This window comes from Corvus moneduloides, chromosome 11 (genome assembly GCF_009650955.1).
Source record: "Corvus moneduloides isolate bCorMon1 chromosome 11, bCorMon1.pri, whole genome shotgun sequence".
NCBI lineage: Eukaryota > Metazoa > Chordata > Aves > Passeriformes > Corvidae > Corvus > Corvus moneduloides.
In genome coordinates, this window is record NC_045486.1 from 18156595 (window position 1) to 18180582 (window position 23988).

At 61.9% G+C, this 23988-nt stretch overlaps 4 protein-coding genes across 8 annotated transcripts in view; 3 read left to right on the forward strand and 1 right to left on the reverse strand.

Annotated features, from left to right (window-relative positions):
- The first annotated feature begins 95 nt into the window (after positions 1-95).
- Positions 96-8404, forward strand: UBA7 (ubiquitin like modifier activating enzyme 7). Of its 4 annotated transcripts, none has more exons than XM_032120825.1 (24): positions 97-193; positions 315-480; positions 1213-1347; positions 1415-1521; positions 1705-1795; positions 1905-2046; positions 2147-2244; positions 2356-2502; positions 2584-2742; positions 2906-3013; positions 3093-3173; positions 3258-3413; positions 3523-3688; positions 3766-3962; positions 4189-4253; positions 4392-4566; positions 4680-4754; positions 5099-5288; positions 5429-5556; positions 5643-5729; positions 5805-5996; positions 7654-7755; positions 7834-7934; positions 8224-8404. In XM_032120825.1, the coding sequence occupies exons 1-24, from the start codon at positions 153-155 to the stop codon at positions 8348-8350; spliced, it is 3036 nt and encodes a 1011-aa protein (XP_031976716.1). In that variant the 5' UTR covers positions 97-152; the 3' UTR covers positions 8351-8404. The 4 variants fall into 4 exon arrangements, with proteins under 4 accessions (XP_031976719.1, XP_031976716.1, XP_031976717.1 ...); XM_032120826.1 differs by having other exon boundaries at positions 5447-5556; XM_032120827.1 differs by lacking the exon at positions 7654-7755.
- An 80-nt stretch (positions 8405-8484) lies between these two features.
- INKA1 (inka box actin regulator 1) lies at positions 8485-10872 on the reverse strand. Its single transcript, XM_032120831.1, is given in 3 exon segments — positions 8485-9246; positions 9248-9412; positions 10740-10872. Coding segments are annotated over 3 exon segments (909 nt in total). The 5' UTR covers positions 10779-10872; the 3' UTR covers positions 8485-8541.
- A 587-nt stretch (positions 10873-11459) lies between these two features.
- CDHR4 (cadherin related family member 4) lies at positions 11460-17635 on the forward strand. Its single transcript, XM_032120829.1, has 20 exons — positions 11460-11646; positions 12034-12054; positions 12189-12385; positions 12457-12619; positions 12699-12784; positions 12901-12996; positions 13450-13553; positions 13627-13763; positions 13844-14009; positions 14100-14250; positions 14539-14641; positions 14834-15049; positions 15130-15269; positions 15350-15497; positions 15572-15774; positions 15854-15993; positions 16072-16107; positions 17081-17147; positions 17240-17270; positions 17398-17635. The coding sequence occupies exons 1-20, from the start codon at positions 11595-11597 to the stop codon at positions 17451-17453; spliced, it is 2313 nt and encodes a 770-aa protein (XP_031976720.1). The 5' UTR covers positions 11460-11594; the 3' UTR covers positions 17454-17635.
- A 1552-nt stretch (positions 17636-19187) lies between these two features.
- IP6K1 (inositol hexakisphosphate kinase 1) overlaps positions 19188-23988 on the forward strand; it is a 37089-nt gene continuing 32288 nt past the window's right edge. The window contains exons 1-2 of one of the 2 annotated variants that reach the window (XM_032120621.1): positions 19188-19296; positions 19679-19733. The gene's annotated coding sequence lies outside the window, so the exon portion shown is untranslated. The other variant, XM_032120622.1, reaches the window with a different exon arrangement.

Consider the following 23988-nt stretch of genomic DNA (forward strand, 5'->3'; position numbering starts at 1 on the left):
AGCGCGGCCGCCGGGGGGCGGCGCCTCCTCGTGCCGGCCCTCTGCCGGTGCAGGGCGGGCGCGGCCTCGGGGCCCCGTTTCAGGGGCGCGGCCTTGGGGGATTGGCTCCTCCCCAGGGCAGGGCCGCGGCCCGGCCGGTGGGTGGGGCCGTCATGGCGGGAAGCGGAGCGGAGCCGCGGTACTCGCGGCAGCTGTGAGTGCGGGGACCGGCACCGGGGACGGGAGCCGCACAGGATCGGGGCAGGGCAGGGCGCGGGGCAGTGGTGCTGGCCCCCGCTGACGGCCCCCGCTGACGGCCCCGCCGGTACCCGCAGGTACGTGCTGGGCGGCGGCGGGAGGCGGCTGGCCGAGTCGGCGGTGCTGGTGTCGGGGCTGCGCGGGACCGGAGCGCAGGTGGCGACGGCGCTGGTGCTGGCGGGGACCGGGCGCGTCGTCCTGCACGACCGCGGTGCCACCTGCACCGCCGACCGCACCCACCAGGTACCGGCGGGGCCGGGCGGGGCCGCTGGTGACAGGAACGGGTGAGGGCTCACAAAACAGGCGCAGGTACAGGTGAGGATCTCAAACCAGGAACTAGTGAGAACGCCGGTAGTGCATACAGATATGAGGGGGAGTCCTGATAATAGGTACAGACAGGGGTCCCAGTACCAGGTAGAGGTATGGGTGGGTGTCCCACTAGTGAGTATGGGTATGGGCACAGGTCCCAGCGTACAAGTATGGATGAGGGGCCCCATAATGTGTATAGGTGTTGACAAGGGTCCCAGTAATGGGTACAGACTCAGGTGGGGGTGCCAGTACCAGATATGAGTATGGATGGGGATCCCCATAATGGGTACAGACAGCAATCCCAGTAACAGGTACAGGTATGGATGGGAAGGCCCCATAACATATAGAGGTACTGACAAGGGTCTTGGTACAGGTGCAGACTCAGGTGGGAGTCCCAGTAACAGGTACAGATGTGGTGGATGTCCCAGGAATGGGTACAGGTGCAGTTGGGGGAATCCCCATTTGCAGGTACGGGTGTGGGGTGAGGGGCTCCCAATAACAGGTACAGGTTGGGGATGCTGGTAAGGCACAGGGTGCCCTTCATTGTCACAGGTAGGGTCCTTAGCAGAGGCCCCTCACCAGTGCAGACAGGGCCTGTGGAGCACCTCACAGTGGTGAGCTGCACCCCAGACCCGTAGGGTGCCCTACCATGTGTCCACTTTGCAGTTCCTCCTGGGGGAGAGTGATCTGGGCCAGAACCGTGCCAAGGCATCCCAGCGGGCCCTGACCGAGCTGAACCCCTGTGTGGTGGTTGAGGCTCACACCGGGGAGCTGTCGGAGGCCTTCCTTGCCCCCTTCCAGGTGAGCCTGCATCCCTGCGCCATGGGGACCCCTGGGATGGCAGCGCTCACTGACAGACCTGGCACAGGTGGTGGTGCTGACTGAATCCCCGCTGGAGGAGCAGCTCCGCGTCGGGGACTTTTGCCATGCCCGGGGCATCTGCTTCATCGTGGCAGACACCAAGGGCCTGGCAGGGTAAGGGGTCTCATGGGGTCCTGCACTGGCTCTGAGTCACCTTGTTCCCAGAGCCTCAAGCCCTGCACTGCAGTTCATGTCCCCAGTAAGCTGGCAGGGCTGTTTGGCCTGGGCAGGACATGGCAGTGCTGGGGAAGCTTGGTGGGGCACTTTCTCTGGCAAAACCCCATTGGTCTTCTCCAGGCAGCTGTTCTGTGACTTCGGGGAGCAGTTTGTCATTGATGACCCAGCAGAAGGGGACCCAGTGTGTGCTGCTGTGCAGCACATCTCCCAGGTAGGAGGGAGGGCAGCCCCTCCAGGATCCCCCAAAATGTTGTTGCCTCCTCCTCTGGCTCTATGCCACCCTAGTCCAGTGCCCCACTCTCACACAGCCTTCTCCTCAGGGCAACCCAGGAGTGGTGACATGCATGGGGACAGAGGACAGTCATGGCCACCTCTTCTGTGATGGAGACCTGGTGACGTTTTCTGGCATACAGGGGATGACAGAGCTGAACAGCCAGAAGCCCGTCCCCGTGCGTGTGTTGGGTGAGACCTCCAGGGGGGTCCCGGCTGCCCTAGCTCAGGGTTGAGGAACTCACTGGGTCCTTGACAGTGACCATGATGTGATATCCATGCTCGTCCCCAGATGCCTTCAGGCTGGAGATCGGTGACACCAGCTCCTTCTCACCCTACCGCTGCGGGGGCCTGGTTTCACAGGTGCAGCAGCCCCAGGAGTGTTCTCACGTAAGTCTCTCTTGGCTCCACGATGCTGCCACCCAGGCTGGGGTACTGCTGTGCCACGCCAGGCCCCAGGGAAGCACTCACCCAATCCCTGGTGCTCTGCTCTGCTGGCAGGAGCCCTTGTGCCAGTCACTGGAGGAGCCCAAAATCCGGGTGGCGAGTCCCGAGGATCTGCCACGCAGCCGCAGCCTGCACGCCGCCTTCCAGGCCCTTCACGCTTTCTGCAGGGAGCAGGGCCGCCTGCCGCGGCCCAGGGCACCGGTAAGTCCCTGTCCTGCTCCTGCCTGGCCCTGCCGAAGCCCACCACCCTGCCGGGAGCTGCCCTCTCCCCTCTGCCCGCAGGCGGATGCCGAGCGGGTGCTGGAGCTGGCGCGGAGCCTGGGAGCACAGCAGGGTCCCCTGGATGAGGACATCGTGCGTGCCTTCGCCAGCGTGAGTGCGGGGGACCTGTGCCCCGTAGCCGCCGTCGTCGGGGCGCTGGCGGCCCAGGAGGTGCTGAAGGTGAGCGGGGCGGGGTCCCGCTGGCCATGGCTGTCCGGTGGCGTTTGGTGGCCACGAGAGGGCACTTGCTGCCCGCTTGGGGACGCCGGGTCCGGCAGCAGGGCTGGGGCGCAGTGAGGGGGAACACCCCGCTGGCCACCTGCCCACGGGCTGTTCGCCCCAGGCCATCACTAGGAAGTTCCTGCCCCTGGACCAGTGGTTGTATTTCGACGCCCTGGAGTGCCTGGCGCTTTCGGGGGCTGCGCAGCTGACAGAGACGGACTGTGCCCCGGTGAGACCCCATGTCCAGCCCCTCCTGGCTGCCTGGGGTGCTGTGGCTGCTGTGCTTACACAGCTCCTTGTTCCGGCAGAGAGGCTCTCGCTACGATGGCCAGATTGCTGTCTTCGGGGCCAATTTCCAGGAGAAGCTGGGCCACCAGAAGTACCTGGTGGTGAGTGGGCAGGGGCCACGGCACTGGGAAGCTGCGGAGCATCCGACTGGCATGCAGGGAGCTGCAGCATCTCTGCCCTGGCAGGTGGGAGCTGGTGCCATTGGCTGCGAGCTGCTGAAAAACTTTGCCATGATGGGGCTGGCGGCAGGGCCGGATGGGGAACTCATCGTCACCGACATGGACACCGTTGCCCTCTCCAACCTCCATCGGCAGCTCCTCTATCGCTCAGCAGATATCTCGGTGAGGCAGCATGAGGCAGGGGCTGAGCTCCCCCCAAAGGGCATATTGGCTGTCCCAGGGGCTCCCTAGGGCTGGGGGAGTGCTGCCCACCCCCTCTCTACCCTGGCAGAAGCCAAAGTCGGTGGTGGCCGCAGCAGCCGTGCAGCGCATGAACCCTGATGTCAGGGTGACAGCTCACCAGAACCAGGTGGGACCTGCCACCGAGATGTTCTACAGGGACAACTTCTTCCGGCACCTGGATGGCGTTGCCAGCGCCCTGGACACACTAGAGGCCCGTGAGTGCCAGGAAGGGCAAAGGGGCCAAGCCCCTGGACGTGCTCCCTGGGTCCCCAGCACCTCTGGCTCCCTGCAGGCGCCTATTTGGAGAGACGTTGTCTCCGCTGCCGCACATCACTGCTGGACTCGGGCACGGAGGGGACACGGGGGAATGTGCTGGCCATGGTACCGCCCCTGACCAAGCCTCTGGGGCCGGCCAGCACCCCCAGGGATGGCACCTTCCCCCTCTGCACCCTGCGGCACTTCCCCCGCACCATCCAGCACACACTACAGGTAGGCTGAGCTGCCCCAGCCACAGCACCCAGCGAGGAGGTACTGGGACCTTTGTCTTCCTTCCCTGTTTCCCCTCCAGTGGTGGGCCGCAGGCAGGATACAGCCCCAGCTGCTTCCTGCTGGCAGCCTGAGTGTTGCTGCTGGCCCTGCCAGAGCCTCCCCCTCCCCCTGGGCTTGGGGGCGTAAGGGGGAGTTACAGTGCTCAGCACCCGTTTCTCCTCTGCAGTGGGCCCGTGATGAGTTTGAGGGGCTTTTCCAGCTGCCTGCAGAACAAGTCAACCAGTTCATGGAGTGAGTGGGCTTTGGGGGGAGTGACGCTGGGAGAGGAGCTTCCAGCTCTGCCAGGGCACTGCTGGGAATGGCCACGTCCCACCCAGGTGTCTCACAGGATTGCTCTTGGGCCAGCATCAGCAGTGCCTGGTTTTGCAGGGACCCAGCTTTCCTGGAGCAGCCGCCGCCAGGGAAGGTCCTGGAGCAGGTGTGGGACAGCCTGCGGGAGCGGCCGCGGGACTGGCAGGACTGCGTGCGCTGGGCTCGCCAGCACTGGCAGAGCCGCTACCACGATGCCATCACCCAGCTGCTGCACATCTACCCTCCAGAGCATGTGAGCCCAGCACCATAGGGCTGGCACCCCCTGCACCCCCTTGCGTCCACCAGCCGTGTCACTGCAGCCAGGGGTACACATTCCTGGGCCTGACTCTTCTCTCCCTGTGCCAGGAAACCAGCCCGGGTGTCCCCTTCTGGGCAGGGGACAGGAGCTGTCCCCATCCACTGACATTCAACCCTGACAACGTGAGTGCAGGGAGAGCTGTGGGGTCTCACACGGGAATGGTATGGCCAGAGGGAGAGCCAAGCTTGTGCTGGGATTACTGGGAATACTGAGTTGTAGTTGTGCTCCATCTGCCACAGCCTGTGCAGGGCTGCCAGGTCCTGGACTGGGTCTATCCCTGTCCACCAGTCACTGCTGGGGACAGCCTGCACATGCTCTGTGGCCAGAGGAGGAGGAGAGGCTCCTTCACCTCAACTTTGGGGTAAAGCCAGGCAGTTTTACCAGCTTGGGGCAGTGCTGGCAGCCCTTGGCAGTGTGGGACCACCTCAGCAAGACACCTCATGGCTACGCCTGTTTTACTTCACAGGACACCCACCTGGACTATGTCCTGGCTGCTGCCCATCTCTTTGCCCAAGTACACAGGGTCCCACCATGCACGGACCGGGCAGCCATCCAGGCCATCCTTCGTGGTGTGGTCCTGCCACCCTTTGCACCCCAGGACGGGCTCCAGATTCCCCTTACAGAGGAACTCACAGAGGAGGCACAGGTTCCCACAGGTGAGGTTCCCAGCCGTGTTCCTGGGTCCAGCATGGTTGTGGTGGGGCTGTGGCTTCTCGTCCCTGCTCCAGCACTCAAGAGGACCCAGACCAAGGTGGGGGTACCCCTGCAGTGCCACAGTGCAGGGGTATCATCCCAGGGGTCCCTGTGCCCCCAGATTGCAGGCAGCTGACAGAGCTTACCCAGGACCTGATGCAGTGGAGACAGGAGCTGGTGGGGGATGAGGAGGCAGAAACACCCCTGATGGAGCCCATCCACTTTGAGAAGGTAGCAGAGCCAGGCAGGTGGCCCTGCTCAGCCTGGGGGCTTGATGTCCCCATGGGATGCAGATGTCCCCGCACTCTTCCCCGCAGGACAACAATATTCACATAGACTTTATCACGGCAGCGTCCAACCTGCGTGCGGAGAACTATGGCATCCCCCCTGCCAACTGGCTGACGGTGAGAGGGGCAACCTGTGGGGTCAGGAGTCCCTGTCCTGTGTTGGGCAGCTGGTGACACCCCTCCTGTCCTCAGAGCAAGCGGATTGCCGGGCGCATCGTGCCTGCCATCATCACCACCACGGCAGCCGTGGCCGGGCTGGCGTGCCTGGAGGTCTACAAGCTGGTGTGGGGGTGCCAGGACCTCAGCTGCTACCGCAACAGCAACATCGGCCTGTCTGACTGCCTGCTGCTCCGTTTCCAGCCCCTGCCATCCACCACCTACTGGGTAGGACCCTCTTCCCCAGGACAGCGCAGGTGGGGGACACCCAGGGGCCAGTGGCATCTGCTGTGGGACAGTGCCAGGGGGACCCAGGAGAAAGGAGGTGGCCATGCAGCAAGGGTGGCCCTGGCCATAGCACTCCAGAAATGGATTTGGGTGCTGCAGTGGGTTGGGGATACTGCCAGGCACTGAGGAACCAGCTCCTTCCCCTGGCTGCCCCCCAGCACTGAGACGCTGCCACTGTCCCACTTGCCCAGCCTCAGGCCCAGCTGTGATGTTCTGGGGTGCCCAGGGGACCGAGGCAGCCCCACTGCCCCATGGCAGGCCCCACGCTGAGCTCCACAGCCAAGGGTGGGAGGCTGCTGCAGCCGCACACATCTGGCTTATGGAAACCAGCTGCGGCAGCCAGAGAGCAGCTGGCACCGGGCCGGGAAGGGCCGCCCGGGGGAGCGGGGCCGGGGGTCCCGGCGGTGGGGAACCAGGGAGGGAGAGCGGGGGCGGGGGCAGGCCCAGATTGGGACCGTCTGGGCTATAGAGGCCCCTTTGTCTGGGGGTTTATGGCGTGCGAGGCAGCCCTTCCGGCACGGCAGGAAGCGCCGATTGGAACCAGATTGGCCCGGGGGGCCCAGGGCCGGGGGCAGGAAGAGGGGGAGGGAGGCGACTCCACTGCCTTGCGCCGGCTCCAGCACCACTTCGGGCTGACGGCTGCCCCATGGCCCCCTCAAGCCCCAGGCCCAGCCCTGCGCAATCCTGGCTGTAGTGCCCCTGGGTTGACATCACCCCCGGGTGGAGGATGCTGCTGGGTCTAGCCACGTCCTCAGGTCCCTGCAGCAACACCCAGCACCTGCATGTCCCAGGCTGAGGACACCCGGCGTGACATTTCACACCCAGCTGCTTGGCTACGGTGGAAACACGTCCCCAAGGCCTATTTGGCATGACCTATGTCCCCACAGGGACCTGGGGAGCCCACACTGGGGGCCAGCCTTTTCCAGAGGGATATGCTTCCCAGGGCTAGAGCACTGTACTTCGGTGGTGGAGAGCCAGGCCATGGCTTTCCCTCTGTGCTGAACAGTTGCTGCCCCGGTGAGGATGGGGTTAAGCCCTCCTCTCCCGCAGTGGGATAAGTGCAGGCAGCAGAAGGCGGAGGTGAGAAGGCAGCAGAAAGCAGGAGGGAGAGTGACCAGGTGTGAACACCCCTCCCGAGTGGGGCCGGGGCCAGGTGGGCAGTGCTGGCGCTGCCTGCGGCGAGGGCAGATGGCCGTGTAGCCCTGCCAGACGGCGCGGGGCCGCGTCCGGCGCGTGGCCCCGGGCTTGGCACCACACTGGCCTCCTTGGGCCAGAGCAGGGGTCGTGGGGCCACGGGCATGAGAAGAGGTGATTGTGTGGGGCTGGGCAGTGCTTCAATGGCTTTTTGTGTGCCTGTCCTGGCCTGGGGCTAGGGGCAGTGCTGGCCCCACACTGACGCTGATCCCTGAAGTGGACCCCAGCAGTGTTGGGGGGACACTTGTGTCCCCCACTGCCCGTGCACCACCATGGTGCCCCCATCACCCTGCCCCTTTGCCTGCCCTGATGTCCCCCAGCCCTGGTGCTGCACCAGTGCCTGCCCCATGGGGCTGGACAGCCAGGGTATGGGGTGCGAGTGCTGGCTGCTACCCCCTGGCAGTACGGCGGGCGGGAGTGGAGCTGCTGGGACCGGCTGGAGATGCAGGCAGTCAGCGCAGACGGGCAGGCGATGACGGTGGAGGAGGTGCTGGACTGGCTGCAGGTGAGCCCAGCGCTGGCAGCACTCAGCCAGGTCACCCTGGGGGATGCAGGGCCAGATCCTGACACCCACCTCTTGCAGAGAACACATGGCTGGACCGTGACCATGCTCCTGTGTGGTGACATCGTGCTCTATGACAGCAAGGCGGATGAAGAAACACGGGCCCGGCAGCAGGCGCAGAGGTAGGTCTCCGGCTCTAGGGCCCAATCCTGCCCCGGGGGGGCGGCTTCCAGCCCCCACTGCCTCAATCCTGAGCCACTCCAGCTGCAGTGCAGTTCCCAGCCAGCTGCTGGATAAACATCCTGCCGGCAGCACTTCCCGTGGCAGGACCCCTGCCCGGCCCCTTGCTGCCGGCCCCTGCATCCCACCAGCCTGGCCGGACACCCCTGAGGGGCCCAAGGCATCCCCGGGGCACTCAGCCAGCGTTGGGGGGCAAGCCAGTGCCCCCAAAACCCCCTTTCCCTGCTACAGGTTATCAGAGAACTTGGAGGATGCCAGGATGCCTCAGCAGCAGGACCTGGAGCTGCTGTATATGTGCGAGGGAGAGGATGCTGAGGTTGAAGATAGCCGTCCCCCTCTCCTGTGCTCCCTACCCTGAGCAAGGGGCCAGCACCTCCTACCCCATGCAATAAAAGCTGCAGGCTGCACTGGCCCTTTTTGCAAAAAGCCCTTGCTTGCCCCTGCCCAGAGTCGGGGTGCAGGCACACCCTTTGATAAACGCTGCGGCGCCCAGACCGTACAAAACAGGGGTTTATTTACAGGGTGGGGGTGCGGACCGCAGCAGCAGGGCTAAATGTAGCCGATAACGTCGTTGCAGATGATGGGCTGGCGGCTGCGGCTGTTCATCAGGGCGGTGAAGCGGTGGAAGTCCGTGGCCAACTGGGCGATGTTGCTGTGGGACTGGTGGAAGCAGGCGCCCTTGGGCTGTCCCCCCAGCCCCAGCGGGCAGGAGAAACGCTTGGTGGCGTCGCGGCCCCCCGGCCGGGCACCGTCGGCCCCCCGGGGCCGGGCCATGTTGGCCAGCTTACGGCGTACGTTGCCCGAAAGGCTGAGCAGGAAGGCGGGGGGCTTGGCCAGCCGGCGGGAGGGCTCGGCGGGGGCTCGGCGACGCGGTTCAGCGCCCACCTCGGGCAGGTCCATCCAGTTCTCCACCAGGTCGGCGAAGCAGTTGTCGCCCAGCACCAGGGGCTGCCGGTTCCGGCTCTGCGACAGCAGTGCTACGGTCCAGTCCTGCGTGTCGGCGGGCTCCAGCGCCCGCCACTGCTCCAGGCAGGCGTCCGAGGTGGATTTGGGGCGGACACGGCGGGCGGGGGCGGGCGGTGGGGCGGCGGGGCCGGCGGAGAGCCGGTGTGCCCGCTGGCAGGGCAGCAGATGCCGGCGGCGCACGGGCACCTCCTCTTCCCTCCACGTGCCCCCCGAGGCCTCCGAGTACCCCGAGTCGAACTCCAGGCTGCGCTCGCTGGCCGGGGGGGAGCGAGCGGCCGGGCCCCCCCCCCTCCTCCTCCTCGCCACCCGGATCCAGGCTGCAGGCCGAGTCCGCCGCCGAGCCGGGGCGCGGGGGACGGGGGGCCGGCCCCGGCGCCCTTCCCAGGTGGTGCGGTGCCTGCCGCATGCCGTGCATGTGCGCCCGCGGCGTCGGCCCTGCGTCCCGCCGGCACCACTGCAGGGAAAGGGCACATCAGCACGGTTGTCGCCACTGCCCCCAGTCAGCGCCGCGATCTCCCATCCCAACCCACCCCGGCACCCCGCGTCCCGCCCCCCCCCCCCCGCCCCGGCTCGGGGGGGGCTTCGCTGGCGCAATGGGCGTGCAGCAGGGTGCGGAGAGCGGGGCGCAGGCCCCGGCTTGCCCGCAGCCCCGGGCCCCGCTTTCCTGCGGCTCCTGCGCGGAGCCGGCCGGCGTGCAGCGGCTTGTCGGGTGAGCAAGCAGGCACCCAGCCCCGGCCGTGCCTGCGGGAAATGACAGAGGGCCACGGCACGTAGGAGCGGGCGCCCCACTGCCCCCCCGACAGCCCCTCGAGTGCCCCCGTCTCTGTGGGGAGGCAACCGGGACACCCCTCCAGCAGAGTCCCACTCGGTGGCACGGAGCCAGCGGCAGCCCCAGGGCACCCGCGGGTGCTGGGGTGGGGCTCTCCCCCCGTGCGCTGGCAGGGCCACCCACCCACCCTGTGCCCTCCAGCTGGGGACACCCCAGGTGACGTCAGGGTGCAGCCAGGCCTGCGCCCAAGGCCCGAGCCCCCCCAAACGGCGGGGAATACAGGGGACCAAGGCAGCCAGGGCTGAACGGAGCACGGCCGGACAGGCGCTGGAAAAGACTCCTGGCTCCCGCAGCCGGGCCGCTCCTCGCTCTTGAATTCCTATTGTCTGAACCCAAAAGCAGGGTGTTACGTCCGCTTTCCTTTCCGCGCTGGAGTCGCGGGAAGCTGAGTGTGCAGAAGGGGTTGCTTCCAGGACCGATAATTCTGTCCCCTCTGGCTGGCCCTGACAGAGCTGCTGGCAGGACTGTCCTTGTTGCTCTCCACGTCCCCGTCCCGATCCCTGTCCCCCTCCCCGCTGGCTGCGACCCTCTCATCCAGCCCTGGTGGCAGCGTGCCACCACTCCGAGCCGCCCAGTCCCGCCGCTGGCCGGGAACACTGGGGCAGCCGGTTGTGAGGTGCTGGGTAAGCATGTGGCAGCCCCAGGAGAGCCGAAGGGCCACCCTGTCACCGCCGTCCCTCCGGGCAGCCCAGGTGGGTGGCAGCTCCAGGGGGACGGTGCCGCTGGCATCTTGACAGCTGGACACTGTGGCCGCTGGCCACCCGTGCCCCCACACCGCCAGTGTCCCACCGGACGCCAACGTCCCCTGCGCCGCCTTTGGCCTCGCCTGTAATGTCACGGCCCTGGTATCATCGACAGCGCCCGGACGTCACTGGCATCAGGGGGCGGTGGGGCGCGGGCACGGTGGTCCCGTCCCGTTCCGTTCCCTCCCGGTGCCCGCGGCGGCACTCACCCGGTCGGCGCCGAGCTCGTCCGGGCGGGCGTTGTGCATGCCCGGTCCTGCTCCCCCGGCGCTGCTCCCGGCCCCGCTCCTAGTGCCGCCGGTGCCGGAGCAGCAGCAGCAGCAGCAGCAGCAGCGGACGGAGCACCCGGCTGTGCCCGCCGCCTCCCGGCGCTGCCCGGCGGCCCCGCCCCGCCCCGCCCCGGCCAATGGGGCCGCCGTAACGTGAGCCCGGCCCGCACCGGCACCGGCACCGCCGCCCCGGGGCCCCGCCCCGCCCACGGACCCCTCCCCGCCGCCCCGGGGCCCCGCGCCGGGCACCGCCGGGCCAGGCGGGATCTGTGTCCCAGCCGGCAGCACCTCGGGTACCGGGGGTCCCGGAGCCCGGTATGCCCCGGCGGGAAGGAGGGCAGCCCCGGTACAGGGCCCCGGCGGAGGCACCCACCGCTGGCACCCCCCGCCACCGGGCTGCCAGAGCAGGGAGGAGGGAAGGGAAGGGAAGAGTGACCCTGGCCGCAGCGCCCGTAATTGGGAACTAATAGCGCTTAATGGGGATCCTGGGAGAAGCGGCACTGGTTTGCAAATGAACGAGAACACGGCCAAAAATTACCTCCCAGCTAATTTTCCCGGTTCCGAGCGTGCCGCGTGGTGAAGCAGCGTGGGGTGGCAGCCAAACCCCACGGAGCTGCGAGTGGCGAGGGGCTGGAAGCGGCGGCGTGCAGAGCTGGGGGCACTGGAGCCGTGCCCTGTCCCTTCCCTGGCCGGGCGGGCCACCACGGGTGTGGATGGACGGCGTGACGCCGGGCCGGGGTGGTGCCGAGCACCCCTGGCAACCGGCTTCAGCTTGTCCCAAACACCCTGCGAGCCATGGGCATGCACGGACACCTCACCTTCCTCCTCCTCAGCCTCTGTGTCCCAGGTAGGTGCTTCAAGGTCACAATGTTGGAGGCGCTCTTTGCCAGATCCTTGGTGGATGACTGAGAGGAAGGCGACAGAGGAGAGGCTCTCCTCGGTTTCTCCCACATGCCTGGGGCTGACCCCAGGATGGGCAGAGGGATTGGCAGCTGCCTGGCTGGGTTGAGGCAAGGAGGGGGCATCACTGGAGCATCCTCAGGGCATTACCAGGGTGTCCTCAGAGTGTCCTCAGCATTGCCAGGGTGTTACTGGGGCATCTTAAGGGCATCACTGTGGCATTTCCAGACACCACTGGGGTTTCATCAGAGCATCACAGAGGGAATTCTGGGGCCTCCCCACGGCATTGCTGGGGCACACCTGGCAGGCTGGGGTGATACTGTCCTCTTTGCAGGGACTTTCGTCAGAGCAACAGGTAAGAGTGGGTTGCCCTGGACCCAGCTGTGCCTTGCAGGGAGACGTGTGCCTGCACTGGTGCTTAGGTGCAGCAGCAGAGCTCCATAAGCACAACTGGATGAGCCATCAGTGGTCCCTGGGGTCTCCCACCAGTCCTGCCTGACTTGCCACGTGTGGTGGCCCTGAGTGAGGACACAGTACCAGGCACCCGCGTGGCTGAGGTGACCGTGTCCTGCAGCAACTCAAGCAGCAGCCCCAATGTCACTCTGGATACCATTGAGCCTGACCACCCCTTCAACTCCATTGCCATCAGCTCTGACCCCACAGATGCCACCACGTTCCGGGCAGAGGTGCGGCTGGGGAACAGGGAGTGGGGCAGGAGCTGGCAGGCGCCCTGCTGAGTTACGTGTCCCCACGGCAGGTGACACTGCGTGCTGGTGCGGAGCTCGATGCCCGCCAGGTGAACCAGTACACGCTGATCCTGAGGGCTGCTTGTCCCGGTGAGGATGAGGTGGAAGGGCGGCTCTTTGTCCGGGTGACAACAGGGCAGGTGCTGCGGTGTGATACCCCCTTTGCCAGTGCAGGTAGGAAACAGGGGCACAGGGCAGTGGGGGCTGTGGGTGCCAGCCAGTACCAAGCTCCCACAGCCGTGCTGTGCTCCAGAGGGTGATGTGGTGGAGGTGCTGGCCGACGTGGCACCCCGGACACCCCTGTATGCAGTGCTGCGGCAGCCGCTTGGCGGGCTGATGGTGAGTGGCAGTTCCCTGGGGGCCCAAACCCCCATAGAAGGGAGCAGCCTTGGAGACAGCAGAACCCCGGGTGTGGAGGAGTGGAACAGGGGTTCTCATCACCCTCCTTTCTGCAGTTCAGGCTCCGAAACCACAACACACCACTCACACTCACCCGCCGGGGCCTGGTGCTGGCTCCTGACAATGGTTTTGACCCCAACAAGGACAACCAGGTGGGCACCAGCAGCCTCAGGTTGGTCACAGACACCTCTTAGTCTGCTGGGGCTTAGCCTCATGCTGGCATTGCCCGCAGCTCTCCACATCCTGCTCTTCTCATTAGGCTCCTGTCTCCCCTTGAACCCAGGATGGCCCCAGCCCTGTCCCCATCCCCTTCTGCATCTCAGGTTCTGGCCCTATCCTCATCCCTGTCTGTATGCCTGCCCATTCTAGTCTCCAGTTCATACTCGTCTCCATCTCTACCCCTCTTTCCACCTCTGTTCCTGCTCCAAGCCCCATTCTCATCTCTTGCCCCCTCTCCTTCTTTATCTCTGTCCCTGTTTCTGTTCCCATCTCTTTGCTATTCCTGTCCCTGTCCCTATTACTATCCTCGTCCCTATCCCTGTCCCCATCCCCATCATTAGTGCCACTCGGGGCTGTCCCACAGCTGCCCCGGTGCTGCCCCACAGACGTTCAGGTTGGAGATTGAGGTGATGGATCGTCACGGGCACAACTGCAGTGGGGCTGTAAGGGTGGAGGTGCTGCCATCGCGCCGTCCCCGCGTCACCTTCCTGTGAGTGGGGTTGGGACAGGAAAGGGGGTGCTGGTGGCATCAGACGGTGCCTCATTGCCCACCTCGCCTGCAGCAAGCCGCACTGGGCTGTGACGGTGACAGAAGGCATTGGCCCCTGGGAGGTGGTCACACGGGTCTATGCTAGAGGTGACAATGTCCGCTATGCCATCCTCGCTCCTGTGGCACCCGCACTCTTCACCATTGACGAGGGTGAGCAGGGCAGCAGGAGTCCCCAGGGATGCCCTGTCCCTATCCCTGTGCCCAGTGCGAGGCCGTGGCTCCTCCTGCAGTGACAGGTGAGATCCGCAGCACCCGCCGGCTGGAGGTGATCCGTGCCCACCTCCTCATCCGGGCTTACAATGCGCTGCATCCCGACGACCACGCCACCGCCACGGTCAACATCACTGTGCAGGGGACAGACCGCCAGGCACCAAGATGTGTCCCAGCCGTCTTTGTGTATGGTTCAGGGGGGAGTGGGGGGTGTGGGACTCTCTGCTGCACCCAGGACATGGGACAGAGGCTGAGCTGCTGGCTGCCCTGCCACAGGTCCCAGGTGCTCGAAACGGTGTCCCCTGGCACCACCTTGGTGACACTGAGGTGCACCGACTCCACCAGCACTGATGAGTGTCTGCACTATGCTCTTGAGGGGCCTCCCTCCTCCCACTCCCACTTCTGCATGGAGGGGCCACGGCTGAAGGTGAGCAGGGTCATGGTCAGGGCCCAGGTGGACAGCAAGCCTAGACCCCGGGAGCCCGGTGGGACAAGTGAGACCCTGTGACATGTGCTGTCATGCCAGATTCTGGACCAGGGCTCCTCAGGGCTCCCTGCTCCCCAAGGCCTGCTTGTTCTCCTCGCTCCCTCCTTCTCCCCTGTCATCACAGCTTTGTGGGACACCCTGGCTTTGCGGGATGCTCTAGCCTTGCAGGGTATCTCAGCTTTGCAGGGCATCTCAGCTCTGTCTGACACTTCCCTCCTGGCTTGGCAGGTCAACGCCACACTGGACTATGATTCGGAGGCCATGGCTGCTCTGGGCTTCCAGTTCACGGCCACCATTGTGGTGACAGTGGGAGGGCAGCCCCTACAGAGCAGTGAGTGCCCATGTCGCTAGGGTGGGAAAAGACCTTTCCCAATCCCAAACCAGCAGATCACAGAGGAAACATTCCTTTCCTGCTGCCCCAGAGATGCCCACCCCAAGGCTGGTGCCTCTGTCCCCACGTCACACAGCCTGGCACAGGCTGTGGGGTGGTGCCAGCATGGCTGAGCTGCCATGTGCCACACAGCCCGTGTGCCTGTGCTTGTGACGGTGACACCTGTCAACGAATTCAGACCGGCGTGCCCCAGCAGTGCCACCTTCACTGTGCCAGAGACGGCAGCTTTCGGCAGCGTCGTGGGGCGTGTGGCTGGCACTGACCGCGACTACCCACCGGACAGCCTTGAGTACAGTGTGGAGGGGGGGTCTGGGCCTGCACAGCCCTTCTCCATTGACAGGCGCACTGGTGAGCACCCAGCCCCTTTCCCAGCCCCCGCCACACCCCATGGCACCTACCGGTTCCCAGCAGCTCACGCCACTCCACAGGTGAGATCCGCGTGGTGGGACCCCTGGACTCCCAGCAGCAGAAGAGCTACAGGCTGGTGGTGCAGCTGACGGACACCCACAATGACCTGGACCTAAGGAAGAGGCAGAGCCGCCTGTGTGATGTGTCCGTGCGCCTGCAGGTGTGAGGGCAGCCCGTTGGGTGAGCTGTGGTGGGTGTGAGCACTGTGGGTGCCCTACCACTTCCCCCTGCTCCTGGCAGGCTGTTCCGGACCAGCTGCCGGTGTGCATCCCTGAGGTGCAGGAGCTGCGGATCACGGCTGGGTCCCCGGGCAGCCACCAGCCTGTCACCCACCTGGTGTGCCACAGCAGCCCCGACAGTGTCGTGCTGACATACACCATTGTTGGAGGTGAGGAATGGCCAAGCCACGGCACAAACTAGCCCTCGGCCATGGTGTGACACTGAGCAGACCCTCTCATCCAGGCAATGAGGATGGGCGCTTTCGGCTGGAAGGGAACACCCTTGTCTACCTCCCCAATGACCAAGCCAGGCCCCACACCTTTGTCCTACTGGTGGAGGTGTGGGGCGGCTCTGGTGCCCGCCACCGCAGCAGCGTGGTGGCACTGGTGGTGCATGTCACCCCCTGGAGCACCCCAGTGCCACCCAGCACCACCACCCAGCACACGGTGAGCAGAGCGCACTGACCAGGTGGTGCCTCAAGGTCCATTGAACCTCCCATGTCCCCTCACCCCGGTGCCTCCACAGACGCTGCTGAAGGAGCCGCTGGTTGTCACGCAGACAGAGGCAGTGTGGCACCCGCCGGCCTGGTTTGTGGCTGTGCTGACCATCTCTGGTGCCCTGCTGCTGGCCACCCTGGGCTGCACAGTGCGGAACCTGCTGTGCGGGTGAGCCCCAGCCCACCCCACGGCATGGCACAGTGAGCAAGACTAGGGGTTCACGGCTGCCTTCTGCTCCTCCCACAGCAACCGGGCCCCTGGCAAGCTGTTCCTGGGCAAGAGGTGAGTGCTATATGGCCAGAGCAGTCATATGGGCAGTTGTATTGTCCTTGCAGGTAGCCAGGAAGACACAGCACATAGGGATGTTTAATATACCCTGCATTTGGCCATGGCTTGCTGTGTCAGGGAGCCGTCTCTGCCCAGGGCAAGGGTGCAGCCCTGATGGGAACTATGGGAGCAGAGAGAGCAATTTGGCCAGTAGACAGTGATGTCGATGGCCAGGCTGGGGCACAAACTCTGCAGTGGACAGGGTGGGGTGGCACAGTGCTGGTGCCAATGCCTGCTGCAAGGCTGGGTCCTGGCACCAGGGCTGAGGTAACTGCAGCTCACCAGGGGAGCCTCTGTTTGGCAGGGGTGAGCCCCATTTGTCAGGGAAAGCTCACAGGGAGAAGGTGACCAGGCTGCACAACCCCCTGGAGAATCACTGATGGTGACAGGTGACAGAGGAGAGAGCCTGAAGAGATGCTAGGCCAGCCTGTGCCAAGTGTCTGCACAGCAAGGAGGAGACATGCAAGCCCACGGGCAGGATAACAGCCACCCCCGGTGGCATAACTGCCCCGAGGTGATGCATAGCTGGATCCAGATTCACTGGTGAGGCTGGGGACACAGTACTTGGTGGCACTGGGGCCATAGTGACCATGCAAGGGAGAAGAATCGGGCTCAGCCCCTTTGGGTGGTCCTGGCAGCTCCCCCAGCACAGCATCCTCTGAGCACAAGAGTGATGTGTGCCAGCACATGGGGAAACAAGCAGATGTGGTGGCAGGCCTGCTTGGTGCTCTCAGGCACTTGGGGGAGTGCAGCCCTGCCACAATCCCCGTCTTTGCCAGGGGACAGTCAGGTAGGGTTGATGGGCTCGACTGGGTGCAGCTGGCAGGGAAAAGCCTGGCTGGCAACTTGTTCCCAGCAGCATCTCTCAGGGTTGAGGCTGGGGGCCCATCACTGACAGTGCCCTCCCCTTGCTCTCTTCCTTCTGCAGCTCCTGGGATGTGGTGGAGCACACCAGGGGCAAGGAGGAACAGGGACACCCACATGCCAGCAGCCCAGTAAGTGGTGGCAGCGATGCTGGGTGCCCTGACAGGGAGGCAGGAAGAACCCTGTGGCCCTCAGCAGCCACTCCTGTCTCTCCTCCACACAGGGACAGTTCGATGGCCGTGCTCAGGACCCACGTGAGTGCCCTGTCTCACAGCCCCAAGAGCAGCCTCGGGTTGTGTTCCCCAGGGCAGAGGGGTCTGGGGACAGGAGAGATGGGGACCAGGCCTGCGGGGCAGTGACTGAGTGCTGCCTCCATCTCAGGCACCGGCAGGGATTATCTCTTCAACAGCGTCACTGGGGCTCGGCGCTGGATCTGAAGGGCTTGACAAGGGCTCCTTGTGACCCACAGCTCCATGTGGGCAGTGCTGGGTAGAGCACTGGGTTCTGGCAGACACCTGGTGTGACCCCCAAGGAGGAGACCCGTCCTTTGTGGCCAAACCAGCTGCACATGGGGTGCAGCCAGACCCTGAGCCACCTCAGACCTAATAAATGGTGTCAGAGATTGCACATGCTGCTGTGATTGCCTTAGGGAGTCCCGTTGCCGGGCAGTGACACTGGTGGCTGTTCTGCTGTGGTGGTCATTAGCACTGTCTCGCCAGCGATGTGAGTGGCATGACCCAGGACAAGGGTGGCAGCAGGCTCGGCACTGCAAAAAATATTACGAGAGCTTTGGCCAGGTCTGCTTCAGTGACAGAAGCATCTCTGTAGCCTCTGGATGTGACCCAGCCGGGGCAGTCCTCCACAGGAAGGTTATCTGGTTCAAGAAAACTCAGCCACGGGTAATTTTGAGAAACTTTTGCCTCGAGTCCCATACCCCCCTCAAGCTCTGCTTTGTTCCAGCGCTCGCAGGCGCAGACGGGTGGGATGAGCAGCTGGTCGGCGGAGTGGATGGGTTGATAATTGGGAGGAAAAGTGAATTAGCGGGGGTGCAGGTGAGCGGGACGCCGCAGGAGGAGCTGGGAGCAGCGGGAAGCTTTGAAGGCGTCAGTCAGCGAGAGGTGGGAAACCGGTTATTTGAATTTCAAAGGATCGCGCCGCGGGACGCCTCCCTGGCAGCTCCCGGGGAAATGAAGCGCTGTCGGGATAAGAGGGAAGAGACTAATTTGGGGAGTAGGTGACTAAGGGGAAGGAGGGGGGACAGGAGCCAGCCGTGAAATTTCACAGTGAAAGGGGTCACCTGTGTGACTCTGCCTGAGGGTCCCTTTTGCCCCGAACCCTTTTCCCTGACCGTTCGGGAATTGAACCCTTTACTGTACCGGAATGGTGCGTGAGCTCGTCCCACTGGCGACACCCCGCTCGGAGCGGCGGCCGTGGGGGGACGCGGAGCGGCCCCGGGAGCTCGGGGCGGGGAGCTCTGAGCGTGTCCGCGGACCGCGGGACGGCTGGATGTGGGTTTGTATCGGGCAGCACGGAGTGCAGACCGGCCGGGGGTGGGTTCGGAGCGGGGAGCGCGGAGCTGCCGGGGGCGGGCTCGGAGCGGGGATGGCGCTCGGAGCGCGGAGCTGCCGGGGGCGGGCTCGGAGCGGGGATGGCGGCTCGGAGCGGGGATGGCGGCTCGGAGCGGGGATGGCGCTCGGAGCGCGGAGCTGCCGGGGGCGGGCTCGGAGCGCGGATGGCGCTCGGAGCGCGGAGCTGCCGGGGGCGGGCTCGGAGCGGGGATGGCGGGCTCGGAGCGGGGATGGCGGGCTCGGAGCGGGGATGGCGGCTCGGAGCGGGGATGGCGCTCGGAGCGCGGAGCTGCCGGGGGCGGGCTCGGAGCGCGGAGCCGCGGGCCGCGCCCATTGGCGGAGCCCCCCCCCTTCCCCGCTGGCAGCCAATGAGACGGCGCTGCCCGTGAGGGGGCGCGTCATTGGCGGGCGTCACGTGTGCCTAACGTGCGCTGCCGTCCGCGCTCGGGAGCGGGCGGGGCGGCTCCTCTCTTGAGCGACACTGAGTTTAACCTATCAGCGTCCCAAGAGGGCCCCCGCGGGGCGGGGCTCGCGTGTGGATTGGCGCGGAGGGCGGCGGGGCGGGCTTTGGGTGGCGCGGTTGCTATGACGGCCAGCGCCAAGCTCCGCCCGCTTGGGGGCCGCCATCTTGTTGTTGATTCGAGCGGCGGGGAGCGGCGGCGCTGGGGCTCCGCGTTCCGGTGTCCCGGCCGGGCAGGCAGCGCCGGCCCCGGTGAGCCGCGGCGGGCGGGGACTGGCCGGGCTGAGGGACGAGGGGCTGATCCGAGCGCGCTGGCTTGAGGGGAGACCCGGGTGCGGCCCCGTGAACGGAGAGGGTATACACAGGCACGGCCCCGTGAGCAGCTGGGAAGAGCGGGCAGCGAGCACCGGGATGGGCCTGGGCTGGAGGGGTCCGTTCGCGGCCCCGTGAGGAGGGGCTGGCGGGAGCCCGGCACGTCCCCGTGTGTGCGGCGGTGAGAGCCGGGCGCTTTCCCCTGCGGGGCACGGCCGGGGCGGGGTTCCCCGGGCTGGGCAGCGCGGTGCCGGGCCAGGGCAGTGCCCAGCGGACAGAGCGAGCGTCCCCTCCCTTTTGTGCCCTTCGTTCCCTTCCACAGGAGCTGCGCGCAGGAAGGAGCTCGGAAACCGTGGCGGTAACATGAAACCAACATGGTGAGGAGGCTGGTGGGGCTGGGGGCCCGTTCGTGCTGCCCCCCGGCAGGGGAGGGGTGTGGGTGGTCCCGGAGCGCTGGCTGCCCCGGTGGGGTGGGGACACCCGGCGTGCCTGGCAGTCCCCCGGGGCAGGTGTACTCATGGGGCTGCAGACCTGGACCGGGACCAACCTTCCCCGGCATTTCCAAGGACGGGTTGAATTAGGGTAGGTGGTACTGACTCCTGATCGTTTTTGACCTACTCTGAATTTAAACTGGTCCTAGGGTCCAATTCCTTCATTTTTAAGCTCAGCATCAGCCCTTTTATTTATTTTTTTTTTTCTCCAAGCAATATACTTTGGTGTGTGCTGCCTTTCTCATTTCAACCTGTCTTGCTCTGGTTTTGCTCCATCTGCTTTTCGTCCCTCCAGGTTCACCTGGCTTAACTTGGTATTCAGAGCTTCCAGAGCTGGATTCCAAAATTGGCCTTTGCTAACGAAGCACTGAATGGTGCCAGAATGGTGTGGGCTTGGGTCTCTGTTCATTCTTAATGTAGTGTTTCTGTGATTGTTTGGGCTGTGTAAACATAGTTAGTAGCTTGTCTCACAAAGTAATATGCAGTAGTGTCTTGTAAAAGTCTCACTGTAGTGAATTGTCACTTGCAGCTGATAGGCTAACACTTGTGTGTGTGGTCAGGCTTCTGATGGAGAAAAATAATAATGCATATCCTTGCATATCACTGGACTAAGACTCTGATTTCCTTTTTAGAGAAGTTCTGTCAGGAGCTTCAAAGTGCTTCAGAATTAGATGTATCAGTTATTGCATGTTATCACTGTAACCCTAAACAGGTCTCTCCTAATCCCATGTACCAAATTCTTATTATTTAGATTGTGAAGTATTTTTCTGGGTTAGTTTAGCCCTGACCTAAGGTAAGTGCTTTGTTCTGGAGCTGGAAGGAAAGTGGTAGGTTGTGAAAAGATTTAGCTGTGAGCTCTGTAAAGCAGGATAACATTGGGTTGCTTTTTCAACTGCATCAAACTCTTGTCTTGTCAATGTTTTGAATTATCCTAATGCTGATTTTTGTTTTTCTTTCGTAGAGAGTGTTTCATACCCTTTCAGCTTTTTCAGCAGAACCATTTCCAGGTGCATGGATGTACAACCTGTGCCATCCTGGTTAGAGCCTGTTAGGCTGATCTGAAATGTCCTTTTTCATGGCATTGCCTTTACTTTAAGTCTAATAAGGACTTTTGGGAGAACAGGGGAAGTGATCCTTAGCTCCTGGAGGGGGAAGCTGATGCATTAATGTAGGAATCTCTGATTGAAAGAGTAGGATATGCTGGTAGGACACTCTCCTGGACCCTCTAGTTTTTCATTAGGCACTTTGTGGCAGTTTTGCATGTTTCTTGCATAGAAGAAGAGCAAGTGAGCATCATGATTATCTGTTGAGATGAAAAAGGGAACAGTTTTTAAGATCTTCTGATCACCAGTTTCATGTTCCATGTGTGGTTTCACAGGTACTTCAGATCATGTAAGTATAGACTGCAACCCATAGGAGTTTCTTGCCTTTTTGCTGGTGCCTGTGCAGGTGAGAATCAGAGTTCCCTGACTTACAGACTGATCAAGCTGAAGACAAACTGTTTTTCTACCCAGCTTTGTGGGTGCTTAAATGATTTTACAGGTGCAAGGGAGATGGGGCTGGTGTAGGAATGGGATCTTATCCGAGCTCAGGGTAATCTGCAGTGTGACTGTGTAACAGTGCAACAATGTATTTTTACATTATCTATTTTCTTATATGTAAATACGATTTTAAACCACATTTTTACATGTATTTAAAAATTAAATGAAACAGTAGTGCCCATGCTTCTCTCCTTCTGTGAATCATCGTGTGCCTCATCATCAGGTTGACAGCACTGGGCATGTCCTTCTTATAAAAATAATATAGAAAGAAAAATTAGATGTGCTTTGAGATCCCCTCTCTTGGCAGATTGTGGGCAGGTCAACTGACTTGGAAGTTATTCTGTGTTGCATTGCACGTAGTGAAAAGTCAAGGTTAGAGTATCAAGCACTCAGAGGTCAAAAAAGTGCCCAAGGCTGGAGTAGTACCTGTGTCCTTAATCAGCTAATTGGCCTTTTAAACAAGCATTATGATTTCTTCTTAATCATACAGCTGCATGCTCTCCTCATCCCATCTGAGCTGCCTGGTTTGTTTCTTTCCTTTTCTCCCACACATATGGAGCTTATTCATTTTGGGTAAAATGATCAAACTCTGAAATGTGACCTTATTGAGCTTTACTGCTGCGAGATGAGGAGCCCTGTACAAGCTTGGGGCTATTTGTTGCCCATTTGCTTACAGGGCACAGTGTCTTTGGTCCAGTGGATCACCGAATGTTTGTAAAAAGGTTTGATCTCTTTTCACATTTCAGTTTTTAGTTGATTTCTCCATGCCTAAAGGTTTTTGTGGATCTGGTAAATTCTGCCTGGCACTCTGGGAGTGGGGTGGCACTGACTGTGCTTTCCATTGGGATAAGAAATGTAGGTGCTAAGTTTGAAGTTGGATATCCAGAACCTGTGCTCTAGAGGAGGTGCATTTCTTCCATCTGTGGTTGAAATGCAGACACCATGGAAAATCTGTCAGAGGCCTTGATTATTGCAGTGTAACCCAGGCATTTCACTTGCTGTCAGTAGATTCCCCCAATCTGTCCATCACAAATTAGCTTGTAACGTGTTGGAGATGTGAACATCACAGTGGAGTGTTGATGCTGGGATTTGTAGTCTCAGAACTTAGCACTGACAAAAAGCTGCAGTCTGATTTATTTACGCTTGCATTTGACAGTGTCACATTGTCAGTTTTGGTGCTGGACAGGTTTTAGTGTTGAACTTGACTTGCAGAGTTTGTGTATGGCTCTCTGCTTGCTTGTTTATATAATGTGACTTGCCTAGGAACAACTGCTTTTATTTCAGACCTCTCAGTCTTTGAGAGGGAATGTATCAAAAACAAGTCTAGTAAGCACAGAGGGTCCCTAGTGAGATTTGAAATGGGTGAGCTCGAGAAAAGGAGCAAAAGAAAAGAAAATGCGACAGAACCCTCTGCAACAGTCATGTCAAGTATTTGTGTTACGTGCTGTAAACTGAAGGAGCCGTTCAGCTATATGGAGCAGCAGCTAGCAGTTTCCCTCATTTCTATTCCTGATGTGACAGGAATGCAGAGCAGGATGCTGGCCAGTGTTTAGTATCAGGTTTGTTGCTGGTGTCCTAGGGGTGGTGGGGGGAGGAAGTGTGTGTGCGTGGCTGCTTAGTTTCTGTTTTGCAGGCATCGCCTGTGCGCACTGTTGTGCCGTTCTGATGTGGCAGCAGCTGTTATTTTTGGATTTCCCAGTGTGCTGTTCGGGTAGATGTGCTTCCTAATAGATGCAGTTCTCTTAATCAGTGTGTTGGGCTGCCTCTGCTTCCTATGTAGTCCATGCTGGTGTGAACCACTCTGCAGATGGTACTGAGGTGCAAATGCTTTGCCTTTGTTTATTTCCATAGGCTCCTCCATGTGCATTTTGGGTGGCGTGAACTGTGTGTAAAAGACAAGCTTCTTCAGCTTGCATTTATTTTGCATCACCCCTGTCAGTATGTGGTGTCATTAATGTTTGAACCCTTTCTTTGGGAGTAAAGGAATAAGCTTTGCTGTTAAAGGGTACCTCTCTATCTGTATAATGTGTCCACAATAGTTAAAATGGGTGCAGTTGTTTTGTTGAAAAACAGCACAGACATAGCTGCCATAATTATATTAGTAGAAGATCTGTGTCAACCAAATCTGATAAAAGCAGTGAAGGAGGTTATGAGATGGATGTGCCTATCCTGGTAGGACGTCACTACACGTGTTTGGGAGCTGCAGTAGATAAGCTGTCTCTGATTTAGCTTTTGTAGTTAGAAAGGTTATCTCCTTCACCAGCTGTCCTGCTGCTTTTGCCAACTGCTACCTCCCTTGTATTGGGGCCTACAGCCAGGCCTGTTCAGCTGCTACGGTTTAATATACTCTGCTTCAACCTTTCTTCCCTAATGGCCATCCCTGCCTGGTGAGGAACAGTCATGCATCCTGCTCTGTTCCACCCCTGGTCGGGAATTTTCAGCTGAGGGTGGCTGAGGCAACTGGGGACAGTGTGTCCCCTCAGCCCTGCTGGTGGGTTTGGTAAAGAGCATCTGTCAGAGCCCGCAGGAATGAGTGAGAGCATCTGCATCCTGAAAGGAACTTGCTGTGAATTCCAGTCCCAATCTCTAGGGGAGGCATG